Source organism: Camelus bactrianus, chromosome 7 (assembly GCF_048773025.1).
Source record: "Camelus bactrianus isolate YW-2024 breed Bactrian camel chromosome 7, ASM4877302v1, whole genome shotgun sequence".
Classification (NCBI taxonomy): domain Eukaryota; kingdom Metazoa; phylum Chordata; class Mammalia; order Artiodactyla; family Camelidae; genus Camelus; species Camelus bactrianus.
In genome coordinates this window covers 41186806-41214795 of record NC_133545.1, presented here as the reverse complement: position 1 = coordinate 41214795, position 27990 = coordinate 41186806, and the positions used below count along the sequence as shown (strand labels likewise).

The window sequence follows — 27990 nt, the reverse complement described above, 5'->3', positions numbered from 1 at the left end:
ATATCTAATAAGCCGTCCTCTTCTTTCAGGGACCAGTGGGGGAAAGCTAAACCCACCCCCGGCACCCCCTGCCAGGTCACCCACCACGGAGCTTTCAAGCAGGAGCCAGCAGGCCCCAGCCTGGACCCCGACCCAGCAGCCCGGAGGTCAGCTGCGGAATGGAAGCCTGCATATCATGGGTAAGCGGGGCCCACCATCTGCCGTGCTGGCTGTCAGTGAGGAGTGGTTTCCTCTGGCCTGGGGGGAGTCGCCCAGCCCACAGTGCTGTCATTTCAGAGTCTGTGCTTAAAATCAGGGGGCTCACTCTAGCACAGAACAACCTACAGGTTGTGTTAAAGAGGATTTTTCTTGAGGCTTTCAAGAGGGAAAACCCACTCTCCAACCTTCTGATTGATAGTAGAAAGAGAGAAGATAACCAACATTTGACCTGTGTGCGTGTTTGACTGTCTGTCTGTCTCCTTGGAGAAATCAGGCATCAGCCAGAAAGATAGACTGATTTGGACAAGGTGAGAGGATGGATGGAAGGCCTGCCAGCAGGGGGACAATTAGGACAAAAACCCTGCAATAGGAGAGAAAGTCATCTGGGTCAGATGTGACTAAAAATCTTTGGGTCCCTTTGTGGGCTGAGCTACTGTCAGACACAAAGCCTAGATCACAAAGAAGGGCCTCCAAGCATGAAAGGGCCACAAGACCCCTCTCCTCTTGCCATCAGGCACCCAGGGCAGAACCCATTTGCTTTGGGAAGCCCAGGTCCCCAGCTGGGTGCAGGCTGTTCTCTCTCCTTCCTACCAGCCAGGCTGAGGACTCCTGTCCTGCCCACCCCTCCCCAGCATAGTCCTCCCCAGGAGCACAGCAGGGGCTTCAGGCCACAGGACTTTGCCAGTCCCTTGTTGCTGTCAGGTTCCCCACCTCTGACTTTGGACCCTGGAGAGGCCTGTGGTGCTTCTGCTCCCTGTAGAAGCTTGAAGTAAGTTGGAGTAGAGGATGGGGAGAGTCTGTTGATTTCACTTTTCCTGATTCGCTATATCCCAGCTAAACAATACAATCTGAGAGGTGAACGGATGTCTTAGGGGGGATAGCCCTGCCGTTAAAACCTTGCACGGGGCGGGCAAATCTGTGTGCTTCTGGAAGTTGTCAACACTTGGGTCATCATAGTAACCAGAGTAATTTTGCCATTTCCCATGTGTGCAGATGACTTTGAGTCTAAATTCACGTTCCATTCTATGGAAGACTTTCCTCCTCCGGACGAGTATAAACCATGCCAGAAGATTTACCCCAGCAAGATCCCCAGAAGTGAGTACCGCCCTGATAAGACTCCTGGTTTTCCCTGACTGGCCACAGGCTGTGTAAGGGATGACCCCAGGATTTCAGTGTACTACTACAAGGAGGCAGTGCTGTTCATACTTTTGGAAGTTTCAGAACATTTATTAGTCCTAATCCCCAAGGGTTCATTTAGAGGCTTCTTACTGAACACCAGGTTCAATTATTTGGCATGGGATGTGGACGCCTAAATTTACCACTGGCCCCTCCCCAACACTGGGGCTTTTGACTAGGGAGCTAAATACCCAAGACGACAGCAAAATGGATCCAGGAACTTTGCATTAATAGTTGGGGAAGAACCCAAACCCCCAGTTCAAAACCCTGACAGACTGTGAAACAGAGAGTGCCCTTAGGTCAACGGTTCGTACCCTGGCTACGCATTAGCGTGACCTAGAGAGCTTTTAAAACTCCGAAGGCCAGGCTGCACCTCGATCAACTAAATCAGAATATCCAGGGTGGGACCTAGATGTCAGTGTTTTTGAAAGCTGCCAGGTGATTCCAATATCCATCCAAAGCTGAAAATCTCAGCCCAGGGAGCGCCTTCCTCCTTCTGATTTCATTGGGAGGCCAGGCTCCAAGAGACACCTTCACTTGGCTGACCTGTCCAGCCCTGAGAGTGGACGAGGAAGACTGGCGGCCTGCCCTTCGTGGCCAAAAGGGCAAGGAGTCAAATACTCTAGGAACTCAGGAAGCAAAGAAAAGCATGGTAGGTGTTGACCGCTGCCTACTAATTAATGTAATTCTTGTCCAGTGCTGATTCAATCCAACTGGCAGAAGCTGGTAAGAGGGAGGCAGAGCCTACAACATGGGGTGAGGGTCCAATGTGTTTGCCACCCCACAACGTGAGTAAGGCCCCCAACCGCAGACATCTGTGGAGCAGCATGGAAAATCGTCAGTGTCCAGGGTTAGCCCAAGACCAGGAACCCAGCTTTCTGACCCTCTCCTTGCAGTGGTGCCTTGGCAAAGTCCCTTCCCCAGGGTTCAGCTTCCTGCAGGGCAGACCAAGGAGTGCCAGTCTGCTCTCTGCTCAGGTCCAAGGTCCTCTCGGGGTCAGCCTGGGCAGATCTTTCTCTGCTGGAAGAGAAAGGGAGAGGGGAGGAGAATAAAGATGGACAGAGGGAAATTGTCCCATCTGGGGTTTAAATAAACTATGACAAGATATGGTGGTGGAGGAGACAGGTGCTGGGTCTGGCTCCTGTTCTTGCTCAGTCCAAGCTCAGCAGATGGGTGTGAACTGTCCACCTTGCTCCAGGCACCATGCTGGCACCAGAGACTATGAGGTATAAGAAACAAGGTCCCTACCATCGAGCTGTGACCATGCACATTCCTGAGATAGAAGTGGGAGAAATTAATCTCTTCACGATGGAGAGTCCTAATGACTGATTGTTTAAAGTGCAGAGGGCACCACGGCAGGTGTGAGGGTGGAGGTGGAGGCTAGGGACCTGAAGGCATAGAGAGAGGTAACATTTCCACATAGGTGGAAAGACATTCCAGGCTGAGCACTGCATGCACCCAGGAGAGAGGCACGATAGTGTTTGGGGCATTTAGGACCTACGAGCAAGTCCCACGTGGTGTGTAAGGGCGCAGGCTGCCTGGATAGGACGGCACAGGCTGCCAGAGATGTTAGGCCTTGAGGGGCAGTGTCAATAAATAACATTTCTTTCCCCATCATGTGGAATGTTTACAAGAGTCACACGGATGAAGATCTAAGTGTGTTTATTGGAGGACAGCTTAGATAACAGCCGACTCCCTAATACTGCACCCTAGCATGAGGCTTGTGCCTCCCCCAGGCAAGGGGACTTACAGATGAGGGGTCTGCGGCTGGCCTCCTGGCAGCCACAGAGCCGGCCTCAGAGAGCTTTCCGCGTGCCCAGGAGGGCAGGACAGGATATTCCTGCATAAATGGGCAGTCAGATTTCAAAGAGAGGACCTAGAAGGGGCCAGGCTGCACATGGCTGGTCCCTTCTCTTCACCTTTCTGGAAAAAGAGGGCAGAGAGAGCCTCGGTGTGTTACCCTATGGGAGGTGCCTATGCACGAAAAGAAGAGGACAAGGAGGTGTGTTTCCTCCTAACATGAAAGATGTCTTCTCCCTTTGAAGACGTTGGAACTTGAACCTATAAGCAGAGAAGAACGGTCAGTAAAATACTAACCACTGCCAGCACAGTAAGTGACCCTATTGTGGACCCCGCAGATGTGCCTGGCATGGTTCCGGGCACTCTGCAGACCTTACCATAAGTCCTTAATGGAGGAAGTTTACACATAGGGAAAAGGAGGTCCAGAGAGGCCAAGTGACTTGCCTGAAGCCTCACAGCAAGTTAGAGGCAGAGCCAGGAATTTCAAATCCAGGTATTTCTCGGCCAGAGCCAGTGCTGCTTCCACGCGGCCACGGTGAACTCTGAGAAGGGATGTGATGAGATCTCCGTTGAGTCAGATGACCGGTAGCTTGATCAGAGGAGGTAGAGACCACAGTCAGGAAAGCTGTGGCCTTGATCACAGTCCATGGGAGGGAGGATGGATGCGGGTGAGGGTGGCCGGGGTTTGGGGATGCAGACCTTGGGAGGAATGGGGGAAATGGAGGGGCCAAGGACTGCTGAGTGTCTGCCTGGGCCTGGATGGATGATGTGGCTCCAAGAAGAAAAAGCGGGAAGGGAGCTGGTTTCAGGAGGAGGCAAGATTATCAGTCAGGCCAAGTTGAGTTGGGTGGAGAGCTGCAAGGGGGAGGTGACCTGGGGCAGGTCAAGCGAGGAGTATACAGGTCTGAGGCTGAGGGGTACAGTCAGGAATGGAACTAGATTTGTGGGTCATTAGTTTGGAGCCCTATCCTAAACCAGGGGTCAGCAAATGTTTTCTTTAAGGGGCCAGAAAGGACACCTTTGACGTTCTGTGGGCCATTTGGCCTCTGTCATGACTACTCAGCTCTGCTACTTTGACATGAAAACAGCCATAGACAATATGTAAGCAAATGGGCATGGCTGTCTTCCAGTAAAACTTTATTTGTGAAAGCAGGTGCTGGCTGGATATGATCTGCTGGCTGTATTTTGCTGACCTCTCTGCCCTAAACCACCCCCAAAAAACAGAATTTTAAAGATCATTATTATCCAGCCTTTCTCAGTATTGTGCTGTGGAGTCCTTCAACCTTCAAACTCAGTACATTCTAGTCTAAAGTCAGCTGCATTTTGAGCCCATGGTGCCTAGTCTCATCCTGAGAGTAGAATAAAAGCTACATCCCCCACAGCTCACCCGGAGGGCACAGGTGGCAGTCTGTGCTGGGTGTCTCTTCTTTCAGAGAGATGTTCAAATCAGTGTCCACGCCAAAATAAGTAATCCCGTAATGATCAGGATGGAACAGTTAAAACCAAAAAAAATCAATGAGCTGTTAACGAACTGACATCCTACAGACTAGAAAGGTCATTTGCCATTTCAAAAAGAAGATGCAATTTTCGATTGATGTGGCGTTGGCAGACACAAAATGCTTCAGGAGCCTCCTAGCACAGCTCAGCGAGCGGGTTCCTGCCACCCTTGTGAGCCGTGGCGGAGAACCTTGTTAACTGTGTGAGTGTGAGTATGTATGATACAGGCCATGCCTGTCTGACTGCGTTTCTTCGTACGGTTTTCCTCTTGTATTTCCTTCGTTGACCTGGTAACCCACGATTCGAGTTCTTCATGGTCGGGGAGATAGCGTTGGTTCTGTCAGATGATGTGTTTTCACGCTCTTTTGTAGCGGTTCTGGGGCTCTGTCTCCTCCAGCCTGCTTGCTTTCTCTCTGTTCTCCCGATGCACAAACAGCACACGGATACCCTAAGGCTTAGCTCATCCCGGTGCCATCTTCACTGTCTCCACTTAGCAAGTGAGAGCCTCGTTCTTTGGTAGATGATTTTGTCCAATTTTTAAATGTTTTTAAAAGACATTAGTAAGTTAAACAGAATCACCATCTGACCCAGCAATTCCACTCCTGGGTATATCCCCAAAAGAAATGAAAACAGGTGTTCAAACAAGAGCTTATAGACAAATATTCATAGCAGCACTATTCCCAATAGCTGAAAGCTAGAAACAATCCGAATACCCATCAACTGGGGAATGGATGGACAAAATGTGGAGTAGCTTTGCGATAGAATATTACTGGGCAATAAAAAGGACTGAAGTAGTGGTCCGTGCTCCGACATGGATGAACCTTGAAAACATGCTAAGTGAAAGAAGCCAGACATAAAAGCCACATATTGTAGGATTCCATTCATATGGAATATCCCAAATAGGCAAATTCAAAGACATAGAAAGTAGATTTAGCAGTTGCCGAGGGCAGGGAGTATGGAGAATGGGGAGTGACTGCTAATGGGTACCAGTTTCCTTTTGGGGTGATGAAAATGTTTTGGAACTAGATAGTAGGGATGGTTGCACAACAAAGTGAAAGTACTAAATGTCATTAATGGTAAATTTTATGTTATATGTATTTTACCACAATAAAAAGAAAGTGAAAAAATTCTGTCACTAGGAAACTTTGGGGGAAAATGCCCACAAATATTTATTAACATAATGATGGTAGAAAGGTGAAGTCATCATCATATCGACAGATATTTATTGAGGCCCTTAGCTGCTGGAGATTTAGATAAATGATCCCCCTGACACACCCTTGAGAAATTCACAATTTGGTGAAGGACAGACAGGAGGAGAGACAGACACCCAGACATAATGTTTCAGTCTGGTGTTCCCAGCAAAACCATCCTCATCATGGTCAGCTTAGTGGGAAGGTGGCTGATTAGAAATTTGACTGTTTTCATCCCAACTCTTTTTTTTTTTTTTACTTTTAATAGTGGCTAAAAAGTACATAACATGAAATTTACCATCTTAACGATTTTTAAGTGTACAGTCCAATAGTGTTAAATGCATTCACATTGCCGTGCAACCAATTTCCAGAACTTTTCACCTTGTAAAACTGAAACTCTGGACCCACTGAGCAACTCCGTATTCTCCCCTCCCCTCAGCCCCTGGCAACCACCTTTCTACTTTCTGGCCCTGTAGCTTTGTGGGTTTGACTGCTCCTGGTCCCTCATATAAGTAGAACCATGCAATATTTGACTTTTTGAGACTGACTTATTTCACTTAGCATAATGATGTTCTCAAGGTTCATTCATGCTACAGCGTATGTCAAAATTTCCTGCCTTTCTAAGGCCAAATAATATTCCATTGTAAATTTTTTTTTACCATGTTTTGTTTATCTATTCTTCCATCAGTAGACACTTGGGTGGCTTCCATCTTTTGGCTGCTGTGAACAATGCTGCTATGTATGGGAGTGAACCAGTAACTCTTTGAGACCCTGCTTTCAATTCTTTTATGTATATACCCAGAAGTGGAATTGCTGGATGATATGATAATTCCTTTTTTAATTTTTTGAGGAACTGCTATACTGTTTTCCATTTTCCATTCCTTCCAACATCACACAGGTGTTCCAGTTTCTCCACATCGTTGCCAACTCTTGGTATTTTCTGGTTTTGGTGTTTTGTTTGTAGCCATCTTGATGGATGTGAAGTGGTATCTCATTGTGGCCCAACTCCTTTTTTAAAATAGAGTCATTTACCCTTATAGCAAAACTAGCTACCGTTATTTCTATTAGCAGAGAAACTTCTCCACCAAGCACTGCAGTAACTTTAACAGTACTGGGTGGTTCACGTTATAAAATCAAAGAGTTAGATGTCCCAAGACCGAGAGAATCAGAAAACAGTGCCAGTGCCAGACTGCTTCTGCCTTTGCAGAGGGCAGTTGGGCAGTAAGGACCTCTGCTGGCGAGCTTATCTTAGCCACGCCTGGTCATTGCCCTTGACCACACCCCTCCTTATGGTCTTCCCTGGTGATGGCTCCGGATAAAATAGCCGCCCTTCCTGTCCTGTCACTTGTCTTCTCTTCAGCCGTACCGTTTTCTTCAAAGCAGATATCACCTCCTGACACGCTGTTTATTTACCTGTCTCCTTCAGTGCAGTGCAGGGCCCTGGAGGGCAGGGACTGCGTGCATTTTTACTCACTGGTCCATCTGCAGCTCCCAGCATGGGGCCAGGCACACAGACACTCAATAAACACTTGTTGAATTAATAAATAAGAATATCCACAAATTGCTAAAGCATTTACAGAGGAAACGTGAAAACAGCACAAATCTTCAATAATAGGGTTAAATAAATTAGGGCAGAACCACGGGCTGGAAATCAGGTATCTATTAAAAGAGCGCTGTTGAATATTTACTGACATGGGGAAAATGCTACACTACCTGGAGAAGTAGAAACAAAACCAAACCCAAAAAACCAGCATATTGAACGTACATTAAATAAAACCTACATTTAACTTTAAAAAGAAATGATTTCGTGAATTTATCTGGAGACAGAGAAGTGGATAAAAAAAAGAAGAGAGAAGAAGCTAGAAATACACACTCAATGGTGAAATGCTGGGTGATTTTTATTTTATTTTTATTTTCCTGATGTGTCACTATTTTGTCCAAGTGTTCTATGATGGATATGTATTACTTTTAATGATCGTTAAAACTAATATCAAAATTCCAGATTACTGGGAGAGAGACTGTGATTAGCCCAGCCTTGTGGAGGGAAGCAAGGCCCCGGGGCACACAGGGGACCCTGTACGTTCTCCACAAGCTGGGGGTAGTCGAGGGGGAGGCCACGCGTCCCTCAGACCAGCATCAGCTACAGCAGTGACAGTGAGGAAGGAGAGAGGCTGGACAGGCGATCTCGAAGGCTTAAATCTGGCAGATACTTGAATGATCATTTCCGGTGAAACCTGGCATTTCCTTTAATTGGAGACTGTAAGGCTTCCCGTGTGAGGACAGGGAAGGCCCGATGAGGGCTTGCAGCCCCGCTCCTTGGTGTGGAGCTGAAGGAACCGAGGCAGAGGTAGAGTGATCTGCCCCCGGGCACAGCTGGTGGCAAAGCCAGGCTCGAGGTGAGGTTCTCTGTTCCATGTCTCCATCCAGGAACGTCCGACGTCCCCTGCACCACACCTGCTACTCTCCGCCTAATGCCACGTGGACTGCACCTTAGAGAGACCGAGTTGGCCCTGAGCTGAGGGTTAATCTGCTTCTCCTAGGAGCCCACCTTCTATCCCAGCCCCAGGAACTGCCCTCTGAGGCTGGCAGGAGTTGTGGGAGGCTCTCAGAGAGACCCAGCTTTGATGCCCAGCCAAGTTTGTAAATCCTTTCTGGACGTTTTCCAGGCCCTGCGGTATTTAGCCTCTTGTTGGTTGGCTACAGAATGGATTTTTTTTTTTTTTTTGACATAAAAATATCTCAATGTGTCTGGGAAAAGGTACAAGGCTGGCTTGGTTTACAAATGGTGAAACATAAAGTTGGCAGCCAGCATGGCCCTCAACCCTCTGCTCCTTCAGCCCACAGACTTTCATCTTTAAGCCTCAGGGTTTAGAGAAGTCTCTCCCATCTGGGCTGCTCTGTAGCCAGCACAGCCACGTTGGTAACGAGGACGCGGCCCCATCCGTTCACCAGGAGGTGGCAGCAGCAGTCCCTTGGGCTGCTCTGTGTGCAGTAGCCACATGTGACTGGGCAGAGGTGGAGAAAGTCCTTCTTAGCACAGGTTGGGGCACCCAAAGTTTGCAAAGTTTGTTTTAATGACTATGAAATACTCTTCTGTGGGAAAACAGCCCAAGCAGAAGGGCTGTCCTTGTTGAATTCTAAGAGATTGTAGTGGCATCTCATAAGGGAAAACCCCTCAAGGATATTTGGATTGAAAGTCCCCTAAGTAACCCTGTCAACTCCCGGCCACCCCCCTGTGACAGCAGTGAAATTTCTTTCACAAGAGGCGAAGTTTTCCTTTCTGTTTTGATGAAGTTGATTCTCCAGTAGCTCTGCTGTTATTTCCAGTCATATTTATGAAAAATAGTGGGCACTGCTTACCACTGATTGCCCAGTGGTTCTCCAAGGCGGGGATTTTGCCCCCTTCCTCCCACCACCACCAGGGACATCTGGCACCATCTGGAGACATTTCTGCTGTTGATGCAAATGGTCAGGGGCATGTGCTACTGGCACGTAGTTGGGAGAGACCAGGGACGCTGTCAAACAGCCCACAGAATACAGGCAGCTCCCCGCAACAAAGAACTATCTAGCCCCAGATGTCAATAGAGTCAAATTAAGAAATCCTGGCCTGGAAGCAGGCTTTTCTGTAGTAGACTGGAGTTTCGTAAATCTAAGAACAGTAGTTCCAAGGCCATACTGCCACATGGAATTAGGTCAGGGGCTGTATATCAGTGTCTCTTTATTTTTTACTTGGTTATAAATCTGGCTAAAAATCTAGCAATCCCTATGTTATTTGCCCAAAAATATCTTTATCCTAGAACAAATGCACTCATTCATTTAAAAAGTATTTTAATGAACATTACAGTGCTCATTGGATTAATGTTTTGTAAGTTGTAGAGACCCTTCTATGTGATATGTCACTTAAAAAACTATATCTTACCGTAACAGATTCTTAAGATGACTTATATACTCACTGCAGAAAGCTTGAAAAGGATTTATGAGATTTTTAAAAACAGTAAATCCAAAAGGAATCAACTCAGTTTATTATTTACATTATTTTAATTTTTTTTTAATTTGGGGGATAATTAGGTTTATTTTTTATTTTTTTGTTTGTTTGTTTGTTTGTTTATTTATTTATGGAAGTATTGGGGATTGAACCCAGGACTTTGTGCATGTTAAACAGCAGCTCTACCACTGAGCTATACCCTCCCCCATCCAGTATATAATTTCATTTTTAATGGATTTTTTTAAATAGATGAGGTCTTGCTATTTAGACAATTTCTAGCCTGATTTTTTTCTCCTGCACTTCAAATATCATCCCACATTATTTGAGCCTTTGTAGACATTCAGTTGGCTGCGTGGTGCTCCATCATTTGGTAATAAACCGTGGATTTCGTAATCACTGTTGTTGAATACAGGTTATCACCAGCTTTTCAGTATCATAAATAATCTGTGATGAATGTTTCTGCTTTTCCCATTGCTCTGTAAGTAGCACAGCAGCCTGAATTGTTCGGAGGGCTTTGGGACATGGTTATTTAACTCCTAGTCTGTGACAAAAGCAAACAGAAAAGTCTTGTGCCAAATGCAGCAGAGAAAGAACCACAGAGACACCATTCAGACCACCTGACTCACAGGGAAAGTTCGTGAACACCTGGGAATGGGATTTAAAACTTGCCTAGACCAATTAAATCATGTATCTGCACATATACACATCCATGTAAGTAAATGCCAAAAAGTGAAATAAACCTGGAGGGATAAACACCAAACTTTTAGCAAAGGTGACTCTGGGATAGAGAATTGGGATTAGAGAGACAGGCAGGCAGAGAGGAAGCATGTTAGGTTTTTTTCTCTTATTGTCTGTTCTGTATTCTTTGATTCTTAATTATGAGAGTATATTCATATGTAACTTGTGTAATATTTAGACACAATGTGTTTTGGAGAATGAGCTGAGTCCTCAGGGATCAGAGCCTGAGCTCTGTCAGCAGGTACTTATCTTTTACTCCTTTTCTGACTCACACGGGAGAGTCTGGAGATGGCGGTGTGTCCGGAGCTCTGAAGCTCTCACCTGCATTGAGATGCCAGGCCTTAATCACTTGTTCTCCTCCTAACACAGTGGATGGGACACCTCTGTATCCACGGTCTGTGACACAGAAGCAGTGGGTGGAAACACCCAGTCTAGGGCCAGGAGCCTGAGGGTTTCAGGTTGACGGGCTCACGTTACCCTTGGTTCCTTTGCTGAAGCCCTACGAGCCAGGTAGCCAGAGTTTCTCCGTGAAGACACAGCCGGCCCCTGGGCCAGCAGACGGTGAGATGGTTCCTGTGTCTTTCAGGCCGTACACCTGGTCCCTGGCTCCACGCCGAGGCGGCTGGGCAGAGCTCCGATGACATCAAAGGCAGAAATGCTCAGGTAACACATCCCTCGGGGCTCTGAGTGTAAACCCGGGAATCCTCCTCAGGGACCCAGAGATACTGAGGGTGCGCCTTCCCCTTGACAGTGTCAGGTGTTCCTCAGGGACGGCCATCTGGGGTAGCTCACGTTCACACAAGACAGCTCAGACACTGTTTTCTAACCTGGCCGGAGGCGGCATCTCTCACTGCACACAACAGGGTCTCATCTTTAAAGGCCCTTTTTTTCTTTCAAAACTTGCATTCAGTCCTACCCTGGCAGCCTTGCATGCATGAGGGAAAGCTTCGGGGCCCAGACCGGGGTGGGTCATTTGTGTACAGCCTCCTGACCTCATCTGGTAACGTTGTGTTTCTACAGTTCTCTCTCAAGACACTCCGGTGAGATGACAGATGAAGCCAATGTCCTGTGAGCCACCTGCGGTCCGGGTGGCAGGGTGGACATCCCCAGGAGAACGTGTGACCTCACCATACTCAAGCTGTAATTCAGCTGACATAGAGGCTCTGACTAGAGCATTTATTTATTGTAAATATGTGGTTTGCACAGGCTTTAAATCAGTATTATAGTCGACTTTAATTTGAGTAATTTAAGAAGAAAACACATCGTTTCTCCATTTTTTAAAATGCATCTTGGCATTCATCTGTCAGTACAGATAAAAGCCCTGACCCCGCCTCCCGGTTTCCATTCCATGAGTGTAAATAGCGTGCGGGCTGGCCCTTGCTAGACTCTGAACCGTTCTTAGAAGATCCCTTAGTTTCCCAAACTCATGGTACCCACAACGGCTTCTTCTTGGCATGATTTTATATTCTCATCACACAAACTGCAAAATCAAACCAGATAATGCCTTATAAATGATGCAGCTCACGGAGAGTAGTGTGTCCCCACGCCCAGACAGTGCCACACAGCCTCCAGTGAACAAGATGCCACCTCGCTTCAGTCCTGTAGGACAGGGATTCTTTTGTTGCCTAATGTAAATAAAACGCAAAACAGGCGAGAGAGTGGGCTCGGCCCCTCGCATGCCACCGCCCCCAAGGCCCCTTTTGTATCGAATGATCCTACAAGTAGCCAATGTTCTTACTGTTTACAGTGCCCCGCGACTTTCCTCTGGTCCCTCCAAGTCCCCAGCCCCATCCTGGCAGCCAGGGTGAGGTGAGCTGTATGAAATTTCGGTATTTTCCCTGCAGGTTAGAAACCTGCATAAGTCGTTGTTAGAGTAAATTACTAATTCTATCTCAGAGGTCTTTTTTTTTTTTTTTTTTTCTTCCCCTGAGTGCAGGGTTTTCATGGAAAATAGGACACGAAAAAGTGTAGTCTGAAATGTATTGTGAAATATCCGCCTCAAATATCGTGCCCCACCCCCACCCTTGGGAAACCTGGATCCACCCATCAGGCAAAACCTAGCTCCCTCCTGAGCTGAAGAGAACCTAACTGGTCTGAGACTCCCCCAGGCCCTGGGCTGGCAGCTCTGGCTGGGAGAGGTCTGAGTTCAGCCAGCCTTGACTATGTGACCTGTGACCACACCTCTCTCACCCTTTTCCTCCAGCTGGCAAGGGAATGGAAATGGGTTTTTGCTTGCTGCCTGACCCCAGATGCTCCCCATCCTTGGAGGGGAAGCTGTGACAGAGGAAGGAGAGAAAATAGAAGGAAACAGACTAATTCCTGGTCTAGGCCCAAAATAGCTGCCGATTAAAGGAAATCAAGGAGGGAGATGTGGGAAGAGCAGTGAAAAATGTTTCCTCTGAAATAACCCACTCACTCACTCACACCTCAAGGAGGTCATGCCCGGACCCAGCCATCCGAGAAAGGTACACCGTGAGGCGTGTTTTGGCAAGGGTGACCGCACCCACCTAGCTGTTGTCTGGAGCCACGACTCAGAGGGTATCCTCCATCACTGTCGTGCTTTCTCGTTCCAGACAAAAGCCACTGAGCAAGGTCAAGTTCCCTTCTCTGGGGAACAAATCATGCGAAGTTGTGACAGCTAAATCAATGGAAAAGAAGCTTTTGCAGGCCGTCAGCTGTGGGCATAGCTGATTTATTTTATGGGTTCTGCAAGGTTCCTGAAAGGTCAGAATCTTTTTATTATAACAATTTCTCCCACCCACCTCCCAGTTGTACAACATAATTACAAGGGTTTTAATTATCATGATTAAGAAGGCCCTAGACCAAGACAGTTCCACCTTCAGTGCAGACTGCCTGCCCCGATGAGGTGTTTACACATTCGTGTTCTGCACCTCTGGGATGGAGATTAAAAATAAAACTGTTCCAGGACAGAGGGAAGGAACAAGCAGAAACCAAAAATCGAAATTAGGGAGAAGTCTCAGGAACCTGGCATCAAGTGTCTCCTCCAGACCCATCACTGAATTCCCACCCTTAAACTCCCGCGGTGCCGGCCTCCGGCAGGACAAAGGCATAGCCCCTGGACCACAAACTCGGACGTAAAGACATTGAGTCACAGCGCCCCTACCATCTCGCATATTCTGGCTGGCAGTGTTGTCTGTGACCCCCAGCGTTTCCCGTGTGTTTTATATTTATGGATGTTCCCCTCTGCAGATTCATTTCTTTGTACCTAATAAACTTTAATAGGTGGAAGTGCTTCCAGTCACTTCCTTCGTGAAGCCCATCAGTGGTCACCAGCCCCCGTCGAAGCCGACCATTTTTAGCATTAGAAGGGCTGACGCAGGGCATTTACACAGGACCCAACACTCACTTCAACATCCTGTGTTAGAAACGGGGACTTTCTTTTCAGAGCTGAAATTGCTAACTAAACCACACAATGTTCTCTTAGCTTTTGTAGCTAACTAAACTAATGGGTATTTGGGTAAACCAAGGGGAAAATGTCCTCAAAAGCATTTTGTAAAAAGTAGATAACACTGTATTTATTCAGTTGTATTAGTAGGAAATGGGCAGAGTAGTGCTTAGAAATTCCACTAACCTGTGTGAGAATGGAACAACTTTCAACCCAAAGTGCACTTAGTACCGCCCCTCAACTTAGCAGCGCCCCCTCGAAAAGCTCCTGCATGGAGCAGTATCATCTCCACTTGCATTATCTTGTCCTCAGGTGCCCTCTTTAGAACGTGGTACGGGGGAGAGAAGGTTTACCTGATACGTAAGTTGGCTTAAGGGGAAACATGAGTCTGAACCTCTGTTCTCCTAGTACCTGGGCAAGCCCTTAACCCTTGGGTCACAACAGGCCCAGGCATCAGCGCACACGCACATGCACACACACGCACACTCCAGGGTACGAGCAGTTTGCTTATTACATGTGCAGTCACACGCACAGCTCTCGCTGGCTGCACCCCAGGCACTCCATTCAGATGTTGGCTGAGCTGCTCAGATCACTAGCTCTGCTGCTGGGGAAGAAGGAGAGAGCAGTCATTAAAATTCATAGATGCTCTTGAAATAAATCTCATCTAGAAACTAATTTCAAAGTTAGCTGCTTCACACTTTGCATCTGAATTAGTTAAGGACAGACTTGTTTTATCTGCTGTCTTGTGAGTGGAGGCATAGATAAACTCTTTGATGACCAAAACGGCCCATCTGAGTGGAGAAGAAAAGCAATGGCCCAAGATAACCAGCAAAGTAAATGATGAACTTTAAAGCCATTGACTGAAGAGGCTGGTGAAGCGGCCATGGTTTTAGGCACCCCTGAAGGGGTTTCGTGTGGCAGAGGTGGTGCCTAGAGGTGAGGGGAGCAACTTGACGGGAGGCTGTAGACTCCAGAAGCAACTTCCAAATTCTCAGACCATGCTCCAGGAGGTTGTGGCATCCATCCTTCACGTACCTGTTCTGTTATGGATTGAACTGTGTCCTCCAAAAATGCATACGCTGAAGTCCTAACCTCATACTTTAGTAATCTTATTTGGGAATAGAGTTGTTGCAAATGTAAGTTGAGATGCGGTCCTACTGAAGGAGGGTGGACCCCTAGTCCATTATGACTGGTGTCCTTATAAAAAGGGGAAATTTGGACACAGACACATACACAAGGAGGATGCTGTATGGAGATGAAGAGAGAGATCAGGGTGATGCTCTTACAAGCCAAGAAAAGCTGAAGATTGCCAGCAAACCACCAGATGCCAGGTGAGAGGCATGGGACAGAGACTCCCTCCCAGAGCTGAGAAGGAACCAATCCTGCCAACACCTTGATCTGGGACTTCTACCCTCCAGAATGGCAGGATAATAAATTTCTGTTGTTTAAGCCTCCCAGTTTGTGGTCCTCTGTTATGGCAGCCCTAGTAAAGGAATGAATACACTGTCACCCTGGGGCTTTGTAGGCATTTGTTTATGAAAAATAGAGCTGAGAATAAAGTTTAAACATTCAACTGTTCCTTGCCATGTAAACGGACCATCATCTACTCTGACCTTGACATAGCTCACTTGTTGCCAGTGATGAAGTCCAATTTTCATGAACAAAACATTCAGTTGCATTTTGCCTGTCACGTGGAGACAAAATCATGGAAGCAAGCTGGCCTTTCTCCCCACAAGAGTGGGGAGAGCTGGCTTTTTTCTTAAGTGGCATCCTTTCCTCTAGTGGAGCTGCTGTGGCTTTAAAATGAAGATGCCTGGACATCCATGGCACCAACCAATCTGTGATTCTTTTAATTTGGTAAAATACACATAACATAAAATCTACCATCTTAACCATTTTTAAGTGTACAGGTCAATTGTTTCAAGTACCTTCACAATGTCGTGTGGTCAGTCTCCAGAACTCTCTTACCATCTTGCAAAACTTAAACTCTATAACGCTTAAACAGTAACTCCCCGTTCCCCTCTACCCCAGCCCACGGCAACCACCATTCTACCTTCTAGCCCTATGAGACCGACTACTCTTGGTACCCCGTAAAAGTGGAATCATGTAATATTTGACTTGTTGAGAGTGGTTTGTTTCCCTTAGCATAATGTCCTTGAGGTTCATCCCTGTTGTAGCATGTGTCAGAATTTCCTTCCTTTTTAGGGCAGAATATTCCATTGCTTGGGTGTACTACATTTTGTTCTTCCATTCATTCATTGTTGGATACTTGGATTGCTTCTACCTTTTGGCTATTGTGAATAATGCTGCTATGAACATGGGTGTGAAAACATCTCTTGGAGACTCTGCCTTCAATTCTTTTGTGTATATACTCAGAAGTAAAATTGCTGGATATATGCTAATTCTATTTTTAATTTTTTGAGGAATCTCTATACTGATTTCCATATCAGCTGCACCATTTTATATTCCCACTAACAGTGCACAAGGGTTACAATTTCTTCACATCCTCACCAACACTTATTTTCTAGGTTTTTTTTTTTTTAATAATGACCATCCTGATGAGTGTGAGGTGGTATCCCGTGGTTTTGTGTTTGTTTTTAAAGAGTGAATTCATCCACTGAATGGATAAATGGAGGAAACGCTGAACTGACTGGCTTTTCCAAAGATTCCAGTCAGAAGATATATGCCCTTTTATACACATTTTCTATGTTGTGACCAGTGCCCATTTATTCATGAAACACAAGATAGAAGAGGCCATGGGACATTAATTTTGTTTGTTTGTTTGTTTTTTATTGTATGCTTGATGTATTTAGAGACAATTCCAAAGGCAAGCACTGGATGGGGAAGTTATCTGGTTTGTAGATATTTGTACAAAAGTCTGTTAAGTCTACGTGGTCAGTTCCCACTGCAGGAAACAGAAAGGTTTTCCCTTCTATTATTCCCTGCCCATAGCATTTTCCAGCTTGCACATTTAACCTCTCACAACATGACTGCAAACATGTACGTATTTATTCATCCCCATGAGAAATCGGCATGGGACACCTCGGGATGTTTGGACTATCAGATAAAGCACATTTGATACAAACCAGAGGAGAGGAGCTGGGACTTCGGACCATGTGGAACAAAATGCCAGGGCTACAGAGACACACAGGCAGAGCTGGGACAGCATGTGCACGTGACCTGCCGTTCTTCCCTCTCCAAAGGGGACTGGCCAGCTCGGTGGGTCTCCCTCCCTCTCCTCCCTGCGCTTCCTCCCTAAAGCCCTAAAGCCCAGAGCTCAGCTGAAGACCTTCCCCATCAATGTTCCGACTGCTCTTCAATCAAGGATGCAGTTAGTGGTTTCATAACTGACACGCAGGTCCCACTTGGCTTTCCTGCTGGGCCAGACAGAGCTATGTAACACCTGTACCCATGTGGGACGACATCGGGGAGGAAAGTAGCTTGCTTGATCATTATTTTTTACATCTAATAATTCACCCAATAGTGAAGAAACTTCCCTGTTAATATCTAATAGGCATACACCTGCTCGGTTAGACAGCTCGTAAGAAAGACTCATTCTAATAATAACACTGTCTTATGTTATTGGGCACTAAAGAAATCACCGTAATTTCAAGTATACCCTTATTCTACCTAAAATTCCAAACCACTTCCAAAAATGAGAGTACTACTTCCGCTCTGCTAATTTACTTTTACTGGAGCCCCCGCCCCTCCTCAGAGGATGAGCGCTGTCTTCATCTGTGGTAAACCCCATCCATCTACTAGACAAGACGAGCTAGCTTCTGTTTGGTTATGGGGCGCAGGGGTAGGGGAGAGATTCTGTCCTTTATGGCTATGTCTTCTTTCTGCACAGGCATGCATGGTCCCCTTCCCCTCCCCCAAGTCTTAATGGATACACAAATGGAATTTTTAGGAAGCTACTTACATACTGACCTTTACACATTATTTTCATAGTTCATCTTGAATATTCACTTTCCCCATACTGCCTTTAGAAAAGCAATCCCTGGTCAAGAAATTACCCATGTAATGATAAGCATTTGTCAAAAGCAGAGCCTGTTAGGAGCGTTTAAAAACAAACAGCAGGCTCAAAATCCAACTACATACTGCAAGCCGTTAGTGTAAGTCACTAGAAGTGAGTGCACCCACACCAGTGGATTCCTCCTTCTCTTCTTGTCTTTCCCCACGCATCCCAATGCACAAAGACTGTCCGCTGCTATTACTGGGGTTTTAACTGTACATAGACCATTTAACATCTGCCAGGCTGTGGCACAGAAGGGCTTCCACGCCCCCTAGTGGTAAGATGGTGGCATCACAATTGTGGTGTATAGCGTTAGCCAAGACATCTAACTGAAGTTGGCCCATCTCTGAGGTTGCTGGAGTACGATCAACGTCCCTAACAGGAGTAGCCATTATGTTTCCCACCGCAAGGTGGCTGGGTAATGGCGTAAGGCTGGCTGGGTTATCCATGACCTTTCTTTGGCCCATAATAATGAAAGCAGGCCTCTATGTAATCTACTTCACTAGTCTCCTTCTGCTCAAACCCCTAATCACCTTGGGTATCTCAGACATGCCAGGTCTGATGAAACGTTTCCACAATAGGTTAATAGGTGGGGGTGAGACCACATGGTGAAATTTTAGAGTGGCTTTCTGCATCATCTCGTTTTAAATAACCCCTCAGCAGGCAGGCTTCGAAGGGAATGAGGAACCTACGTCATTCTCAAGCCTCACCCTTCCTGCCCAGCAGCTGCAGAAAGACGCTCTCAGGATGGCCACACCACCTAAGAGGGGACCCTAAACTCAGCCACAGTGAGAGCCCAGGCCAAAGCCCAACAGTACTCGGCAAGCGCAAGCCCAGTGCGTGGCTGCTGCCGGTAACTGTCAGCTCCAATGGTCCTCCCATCTCTCGCCGCCTGTAGTGAGTGGTTTTACATACAGAATGTGCAGAACTGCTGGGCAAAAACTCACGGTGCTCTGATGCTGACACCTTTACAGGCAAGTTGGTGGGAAAAAAGATCTGTTCTAATAAAACCTGTGACCCCGCTACCCGCCCGTGTCTGCATCTGTGTATGGGGCCCAAGGCCCTTTCAGCTCTCACGGCTGACGATCCACTGCAGCTGAGGAGTCACTAAGTCACTTCCAAGATCACGGACACTCATAGTATTTCCATTTGCAAATGCCTACCAGTGATGAAGAGGAGCAGGCCCAGATGGTACAGGTGAGGCCAGAGTAACTAAACCCCTGTCCTCCCAGTAGCTGGTGTGTTAACACACACTTCTATTCATCATCTCTGTCCCTTTCCACGTTCAGAGCCGTTGAGAGTTTCGATAGCTGGAGATAAGCCTCAACACCACCGCCACCTGCCCACTTCAGATACTAGGAAATTGGGGCATGAAGAATAAAGAGAGGGACCAGCAAAAGCCAGCTGCTTCCTCCACAGGCTGGGCAGGGAGGGCGGGGGAGGGACAGTCACCCCGGGGAGAAATGCTTCCCCATCCATCTGTCCCCTTCCTGCCCTCTGTCTTCCCCAGGCTGAGCCCATCTGGTCTTCCCTGCATGCCTTTCTGGGCTCTGCTGGTAAGTCAAATCCTCCGTGCACACCCGACGTGGGAAACAAATCAGTTTAATTAAAGTCTCTGCTGAGATAATGGAGTGGCTGCTCAGATTCCAGCTACTTAACTGGAATCTAAATAGTTGAGAGCTTCTCCTTTTCTTTCCTTCATTAGCTAAGAAACTCGCAGCTTTGTGGGGTGGAACTCTGCCATAGGGCCATGTAATGAATCCTAACTAGATGGCAGTCACCAGCCCCAGCATCACTGGTACACAGCCGCACCCGTGTGGCGGGGAAGCCATTGTGCAGGGACAGCTAGTGCCTCCTTGGAGATGCACGCGTGATTTAGGGACAGTGCCAGCACGGCTGCCTCTGGATCTGTAAAGCAGGCAGGGTCCCGTGACACAGGTGACCAGCTCTCCCACACGAGGAAGCAGCGTGGGGCTGCCGCACACCAGCACTGCCCACAGAGGCCAGGTTCCTTCGGATCCCGGGAACCGGGATGGAGCCGGGGCTGGAGCTGAGCAACCCCAATCCCTTCCCACTTGTTCCATCTCTCGAAAGACACAGCTGGAGACAATCTGCCTCGGAGGCCTGCACTCAAAGTGAGGGAGGCCAGGGAGCCTCCTTCCCGCACACACACAAGAGCCCTGGGCCAGACCAAGAAATGCCTCTTGTTAATCTGAAAGAAACCTCTACTGAGAGGAGTAGGACTTCAAAAGATTTTGCTTTTCCCGCAAACCTGGCACAGTGGAGCCTGACTTTCAAGGTTTGATGGACTTAAGTCCTCCTGTGAAAAGGCTAATGTGTCCATTGTCACTGAAATACAATAATAGCAGCTTAAAATCCACAATGAGTCATACAGTCAAACAACAGGCAAGCGGGATACACGTTACACTGCAGAGGAAGGGGGCGCTTCGAGATTCAGGGCAGAACACAAGTTAACAGTGCGACTTTAACACATCTGAACGTTCTCATTTCACTCTGACAGGAGAGTGGTTTGTTTTGCTGGTAATTTAGTAAGGTGGGAAGTTTTAAATAAGAAGGGGAAGGGGAACGCTTACTTCACTTAAAGAACTTAATCTCCGTGTCAACACAGTCATAGAAGAGATCCCCCACTTCAGTGGGGTCCAGGGGTTCGGAGCTGGTCAGGATTTCTTCCATGGCTTCCAGGCCTTGCTTCTCCAGTTCCAGCATCGTCTTCCTCAGCTTCTGGCCTTGCTCCTGAGGGAGGACAAAAACAGTGGGGGTCACTGCAATGGACACCGAAAGGGCCTAAGGGCCCATCCACCCCATTCCATCTGTCTCCTATGGGACTGCCATAGCTATGGTTCTAAACGCCAGTGTGGTGATGTCACGGCTCTGCTCGGAATACTTACACAGCTCCCACCGCCTTGAGGATAAAATCCGGGCTCCTGAGGGGCATTCGGGAAAGGCCCTTTGTCATACAAGGCTCTTGCTTGCCTCACCTCTGGCCCTGCCCCCACATCTCCTTTCTCCTCAGCCAGACCCAGCTAGCTGCCGTCCTCCGACCCTCCAGACTCTCATCACCACAGGGCCACACTGCTCACCCTCAGCACTCGGTCAGCCTGTGCCCATCTTCGGGCCTCTCTGAGCACCCTTCCTCTGGGCTCCCACAGCCCGGGCCTTTCCTTCTGCCATGGCTGTTCTCGTCCTGTCTTGTGAGGGTCTGTCTCCTTGCCTGTGCCCCCATTAGACCACCATCTCTCGGGCGTGAGAGCTGGGCTTGTCTCTATCCTCCAACACCTGGGACAGAGGAGGCACTCCCAGTAAATGCTGGTGGAAGGAGTAAGTGGATCAGTGAATAAATGGCATGTCAAGCACCGAAGGAGTTTTTTTTCTGAGGTGTGAGAGCTCTTCTTCCAAGTGGGAATCACTCATTTACAGAGGATGACAGTGAAAAGCTTTCATTTGTCCAACTAGTCCCAGAACGGAGGCGCTGCTGGCACCACCCATCCCCCTCTTCCTACTGCTGCCTTAACTCAAACCGCCGCTCATTTCTAAATTTCAGAGTCCACCCAGACTCGTCAGTCTCATCTCTTTGAGATTTTCCGTAGGACACCTCAGAGCACACGGCCCTTTCTACCTCTGCCTTCAGTTGCCAAACATCCACAAAATCGTGCACCGCAGAGTGACGTTTTCACTCTATTCGGGCTTAGTGTCGTCCACCCAGAAAGCACGCGCTGTCAGGAACCAGCGGGGACAGCCCGGGACAAAAGTCAGTGCAGTGTGGCGGCGGCATTCATAGATCCAGGGAAACATGTGGCAGGGAGGACAGGTATGAAGTGACTGTGCGACTTTTACATGTCAAAACGGTCACCTCTGTGGCACAGAGAGCAAGTTCTGGAAATAGGGAGACTCCCTCTCCCCGAGATACGTTCTGAATTCATTTGGATCTACTGACAACCCTACCTTCTCTGTGTCCTTTTAAGAGAGTCCAGCCGGCGTATGTAAGAAAGTAATAAGCTCACCTGGTCCACACAAAATGCATGCACCAGTCTACCTAAAAGACGTCCCTTTCTTCAGGACAAACTGGACCTTTACAAGCCATTAGATACGTGCTTGGGAAGCAGGTGAGCGTCTAACAACCACGTTCCTTCCTTCTTCCTTCAGCAAAATAGAGACTTGGATTTTATATGAAAGCCCATCGCTACTGGCTGCCGTGGGCATATGCATATGGAGCGCCGCTCTTGTCTGAACCGATGTCTTGTAACTTTATTAACCAAAGGGTGGGCGAGGGAGGGTTGCACTTAGAAGAGTAACTATTTTAAAACTAGGAACTGTTTTAAAAAACTTTTGTGTGTGAAAAAAATACGTACAGAACATGAAATTAATCATTTTAACCATTTTTAAGTGTATGCTTCAGTGGCATGAGTATATTTACATGGCTGTGCAACCATCGCCACCATCCATCTCCAGAACTCTTTTGAAGAATCACTTTTTTTAAAAAACAACATACAAGGGGTGCATATACCTCAATGACAGAGAGCATGCTTAGCACGCACGAGGTCCTGGGTTCAATCCCCAGTACCTCCGCTAAAAAAAAAATAAGATTACGATTGCATCTTTAAATAGTGTTGCCATCATGTATAACTTTTTTACCTCCAAAAGCATGCAAAGAATTTTTGACTGCAGAAAAGCAGTTCCCCTGACTAGAACTGCACACTTCCGTTATTCCTGGATAAACAGCAAATGAAAGAGAAATATTCAAGCCCACTGAGTTCCAGAAAAGCGCCCAAAGCGGAGGCTTTGTTTCTCTGGGTCTCAAGAGGCTGGCGGACCATTAACACCAGCGTTCTGGGAAGGGCCTTGGGACCTGGGCTTCTGGGAGCAGCCTTGCTGGAGAGGAGGGAGATGAGCTTGTTAACCGCCTCCCTGCCTCCTTCCCCGCGACCTCGCCCCCTCGGGGTGCACCGCCAGGCTCACCTCGTCGCTCTCCAGGACGGCGCGCGCCCACTCGTGGGCCTTGTACAGCTCGTGCCGGCGGTCTGGCTTCTCCTGGAACCGAGGCTCCTTTTTGGCAGGGTCATCGTCCCCGAAACAGGGAGACTGTGCTTTGGGGACAAGTTTTACATCTTCGACAAAGATGAAAGGCTTGAATATGGACCTGGCGAGAAAGGAAAGGTGCTTCAGCCGGACTGAGAGCGGGGCTTGCGGACACCAGAGGCTGAGCCCTCGTTCTGCCAGCACTCCCCGGGCCAGCTCACGGAGCGCGGTGGGCGCATGCCAAGAGAGACACAACTGCGTATGTCAGTGACTATTTCAGTAAAACGAATCGCCATTTATGAGCTGCAAATTCTATTTACAGCGAGAGACAACAAAACAGACTGGCTTTGCTCCAGGAAGGCCATTTGAGAGCCCCTTTCAGCTACATACAGTAAGGCAAATAGACACACAGTGTTCTGAGGAAAGGGTGCCAGGGTCCATCAGGCTGAGCTGGTCTTTCTCTACCATGGTCTGTGGAAAGGGGCCTCCTGGAAAGGTGGGCTCCGAGACCCACTCTTTTTTTTTAGGTTCTCCCTTATTTGAAAATGTTTAGGGTATCTCTGAAAGACTTAGGGAGGAGACAGATTTAAAAAAAAAAAATCCCAGGGGCCCCAGAGAGGGCACACCACAGAGAACAGAAGTCTGGTCGTGTGAGAGGGGAGCGAGGGCATAGAGGTGGCTAATGCAAGAACCCTCCGATGCAGCTCTTTCGGCACGAGGAGGTGTCTTAGGGAACAGGGCTGTGTGTGTGAGTGTGTGCGTGTGTGCGTGTACCTGTGCACACCTGGGCACATGTCAGCATACCCCCTAGACATACACACCCCTCTAAACAGCCTAAGGAACTGCATCCTGGGATCCCAGGCCAATACAGCTGAATGTATGTAACACTCAGGAGAGAGCCTCACTGGCCCCGCTCTGCACCCAGAAAGAACGCGGCTGGATCAAAGTGCTCTGGGCAGATCACAGGCACCTCTGGGCCCTGAGGGTGGCCTGCTTTCCATCACACCCCAGGGGGCACCTGCAATAACAACTGGACAGAATGAGACACACAACCACATCCCGTGTGTATGGGTCGGATTTTGGTTATTTTTCTCTCCTCTTAACTGGTGCACCTTGGCTTATTCTGTGCCTCCAGTGGGTTAGAAGTGAGCTGGGATGTTGACTGTCTCAGCCCCAAGGTGCCTGGGCTAAGGTGCCCAGAGCAGCCTGGCCAGTGTGCCTTGCAACCATTTTCACGTCTGCCTTTGTCTGAAAAGAACTGGGAACCCATGACCCCTGTACCCAAACTATGTCCTTGGACTCGAGGCATTGGCATCACCCTCGGGCCCCACCCCCATCCTGCTGAAAAGAAGCTGCATGTTAACAAGGTCCCCGGGGGATTCATGACATCCAAGTCCGAGGAGCACGACCAGAGACGTGGTGATGAGGAGTGACCTCTGAGGTCAGTTCCCTGAGGTTATCAAGGAAAGGGGGCTCAAGTGAGAAAGAAAGACCCTGATCACAGCACGCAAGGTCGGGCTCATCCTCATTTACTCCGAATACTGAAAGCAGTGAGACCTTTGCACCCCAAGCTGGCGAAGTGGTAGCACTGGTTAAGGATAAGTGCTGTTCTCACAGGTGACGCAAACACACACAGGAGGCTGGGCCCATGCCGGGTCCCATCCGCCAGGATGCACAAGGCTCAGGCAGGTGGCCTGGACCTAATTCCTGTTCTCCTGTTTTCCACCGGCCTCAGGACACGGGTGATGTTCACTTGCGTGACTGATGCTACCCTGCACAAGCCCCTGCGCCCCACCCCTTTTCTCTACCCCTCAAAAGCCCATGTGGGAGTGATGTTTTCATCGAGAAACCTGTCATTTAATTTCAGGAATGTCAGTGCTTTACTTACTGGGTGACTCACAACCATTCTGATTCTGGCCTCGTGGGGGAGAACCGTGGCCCTGAGGGGCCCCAAGGGGACTGCTGACCTACTATTCCGGGTCTTTCTGCCTCACGACAGCGGGGACAGGGAACGGGGCTGAGTCAGGATGGGGGTGCATGTGCCCTCCTCACCTCTGACCAACCATGGGGCGCGTCATCTTCCCTCTCTGTCTCTCACCTGACTGAGACATTCTCTAGCATCCCTTTCAGCTTCTAAAGCTGTTGTGTTATTTCCATTTCTATGTCATGTGGCCTGTGGACTTGGGACTCTGACTCCACGAAGTTCATGCTAAGCAGTCGTGGTCTTCTGCACCCAATACACAGATAACAGCACAACAAAAACACAGACCACTCTATCACACTCATTGGAATGTGGAGGTTAGTTTAACATCAGTGAGCATGTCTGATGGGGTTTCTAAGACAGGAGGGACCAGATGTTAATCCCTCTCATCTATCCATTTTAACCTGAAAAATAAATAAATAATAAATATGATCAGGTTCCCACAATATTCTAAAACAGCCAAAGCTTTCCAAGAAATTTTTTTTCCAAAGTCTATAAGGAGTTGCTGAAAACATGAAGCGTAGATTTGTCAGGTGGTAAGGGAGATTTTTTTTTGAGGTTGAATAAATAAAAATTACTGCCAATAATAAACTGCAATAATACTTATATGCCAGGATGTAGGAATTATGTATAATTCAGTCTTGATAATTTGTGTCTGTGTATCCAGAAAAGGGCAATGAGGATAACTCGGGTTTCCAAATGTTCTGATTTCTTGCTGATCCTTACAGAAAATCGCATTAAAAATCCAAATAGGAGAGAAGATACTCTGACATTTTCCCACACTTGAACCTCAGATGGTAGCTTCTCAAATGCCCCTCGAATGAATGGATGCTCATGAATGGCCCAGAGAGATGAAATGACTTGACCAAGGTCACATGCCCAGCTAGTGGCAAAGTGAACTGCCATCTGGGTCATGACCCCCTCCCCGCACACCCAGCCAGGGCGGGGCCCACTTCATCACCCACGTGGAGTCTCCCACCCCAAGGATGGCCAAGGGGATGCAGCTGAGGGGGCTCTAGAAAGCTAATTCTGCTCTGTCCTCAGAGCCGCCTCTCAGACTGACCTTCAGAGAAGTCACCTAACCCAGAGCTGGCTCTGGTCACCCACCCCCTCCACGGCGCATGTAACCTGAATACAGGATGATAGGCCCCAAAGGGGAAATGCTTCCAACCGCAGAGTCAGCCCAGCAGCTGGTTAACAAAGAGATTTAAAGGTGGCTGAGCTATGCGAAAGGGATCCTCATGAAGGGCAATTAAACAGAGGAAGCCATGAGCATCACTGAAGGAAACAACGTGACTGCACCTGTCAGTGCTCCTTGAGACAAATCCAAGGTCCAAGGCACGCAGCCTGATGACACAAAGCCAGCCCGGCTTGCAAGGTCTGTCTGAGTCTACAGGATTTCACCTTGGGTGACACTTTGAGTCACAGCCAAAAAACGTGCTGGAGGCACCTTTGCCTTACCAGTCCTTTTTCTCTTTCTTAAACCTTGTGATGGACAGACTAAGCCAGTGTAAAAAAAATCTGTTTTCCTCTCATTTGTTTCTTCCTTGGGAAGGAAAACAAAATTATCACGAAAGTCTCTAACATTTTATAGTATATCATAATTTTCAAAGTGCTTTCATGGTATTTCACTCATTCATTCATTCATTCAATCAATCTGTGAATAATGCTGAGTACCAGATACTATTCTAGGTACTGGGGATACAGCAATGAACAAGGCAGGGCAAAAACTTCCGTCCCATTTTACAGATGAGGCGACTGAGACTCACAGAAGCTAAGTGCTTTGTTCAAAAGCACATTCCTAACATGTGCCGGATGTAGAACTAAATTCAGATCTTCTAAATGTAATGTCACTTTCTCCCTGCTACCTCTCACCTGTAAATCCTTCTGTGGGTTTTTAAATACATATACACATGATGCTACTGCAGAAAAAAAAATGCTTTTTGTGCTTTGGGGTTTGGAATTTTAGTATCCACGGCCAGCTCACACTTCTGACTTCAACCATGGCTCTGTTATTATTGGAGATGCAGAAACTCCTGGAGCAAAGGAGCCAGGCTTCTCCAACGCCCTGGAGTCCCCGGCAGACCCGCTGGCACAGGAGGAGCAGCACAGAGGCTCCTGCTCAGATGCACCTGCCCAACTTTGAACCAATCTGAAAAGAGCCCAGAAGAACCAGTTTCTCTCAAGCGCAGGTGTCCCTCTGAGCGGTTCATCCATGGGTCACCCCAGATTCAGTGAGTCACTTTAATCATATCGCCAAAGCTGCATCTGGCTGAGAGCAGAACCTATTCGGGAAGGGTGTTTCCTTTTAGAGGGAGAGAGAACTAGTGCTTTAGGAGCGTGGGACACCCTTAGAGCTGGATCCGGATACCCTGGGAAGTTGAGAAAAGTCAAATCCATAGGGTGGGAGAGAGGAAAAAGATAGTGCTGGGAGAACTGGGAATGAAGCTGGAGGAGGTGATATCTTACACGGGGCCCTCAGCTCTGTGTCTGCCCGTGCAGGCTGTGCCCCGAACCGCATTTACATCAACTACAGTGTCTAGGGCCCCTACTGTTATCGCCAGTAACAAAAAGGTGCCACTTGTCACTAACACTTGAATTAACCAGATGAGACAGTCTCAGCTGCTGCAGGGTAGCCTCTCAAGCTTAGAACACTGGGCGAAGAGGAGCACACACACGCGCGCGCACACACACGCACGCACGCACACGCGCCCACACGCACACACGCACACACACGCGCGCGCACGCACACGCACACACACCCCACGTCCCTTGCATCTCCCCAGCTCCTTGCCACTACAGTGGATCGAACACCCTATTTTCCTAGAACATCCTCCCTATTTTCTGTTTCCCAGGCTTAAGTACACACCCTAATACGATTAAAGAATGAGTCAGGAAATAGCCTTCTAATACTTAGAATGGAAGAATGTTTAATTCTCTCCCCTTCTTGGTTTATCCATCCAGCAT

At 47.9% G+C, this 27990-nt stretch overlaps 2 protein-coding genes across 4 annotated transcripts in view; one reads left to right on the top strand and one right to left on the bottom strand.

Annotated features, from left to right (window-relative positions):
* Positions 1–16324, top strand: part of WIPF3 (WAS/WASL interacting protein family member 3) — a 70722-nt gene extending 54398 nt beyond the window's left edge. For both annotated transcript variants that reach the window (XM_074367302.1, XM_074367303.1), the window contains 4 exons: positions 30–179; positions 1192–1293; positions 11171–11247; positions 11605–16324. In XM_074367302.1, coding sequence (XP_074223403.1) covers positions 30–179; positions 1192–1293; positions 11171–11247; positions 11605–11628 — 353 coding nt within the window. In that variant the 3' untranslated portion in view covers positions 11629–16324. The remainder of the gene's footprint in view (positions 1–29; positions 180–1191; positions 1294–11170; positions 11248–11604) is intronic.
* A 434-nt stretch (positions 16325–16758) lies between these two features.
* SCRN1 (secernin 1) overlaps positions 16759–27990 on the bottom strand; it is a 55365-nt gene continuing 44133 nt past the window's right edge. For both annotated transcript variants that reach the window (XM_074367309.1, XM_010971429.3), the window contains exons 7-8: positions 22983–23163; positions 16759–20759 (exon numbers count right to left, since the gene is read on the bottom strand). In XM_074367309.1, coding sequence (XP_074223410.1) covers positions 20601–20759; positions 22983–23163 — 340 coding nt within the window. In that variant the 3' untranslated portion in view covers positions 16759–20600. The remainder of the gene's footprint in view (positions 20760–22982; positions 23164–27990) is intronic.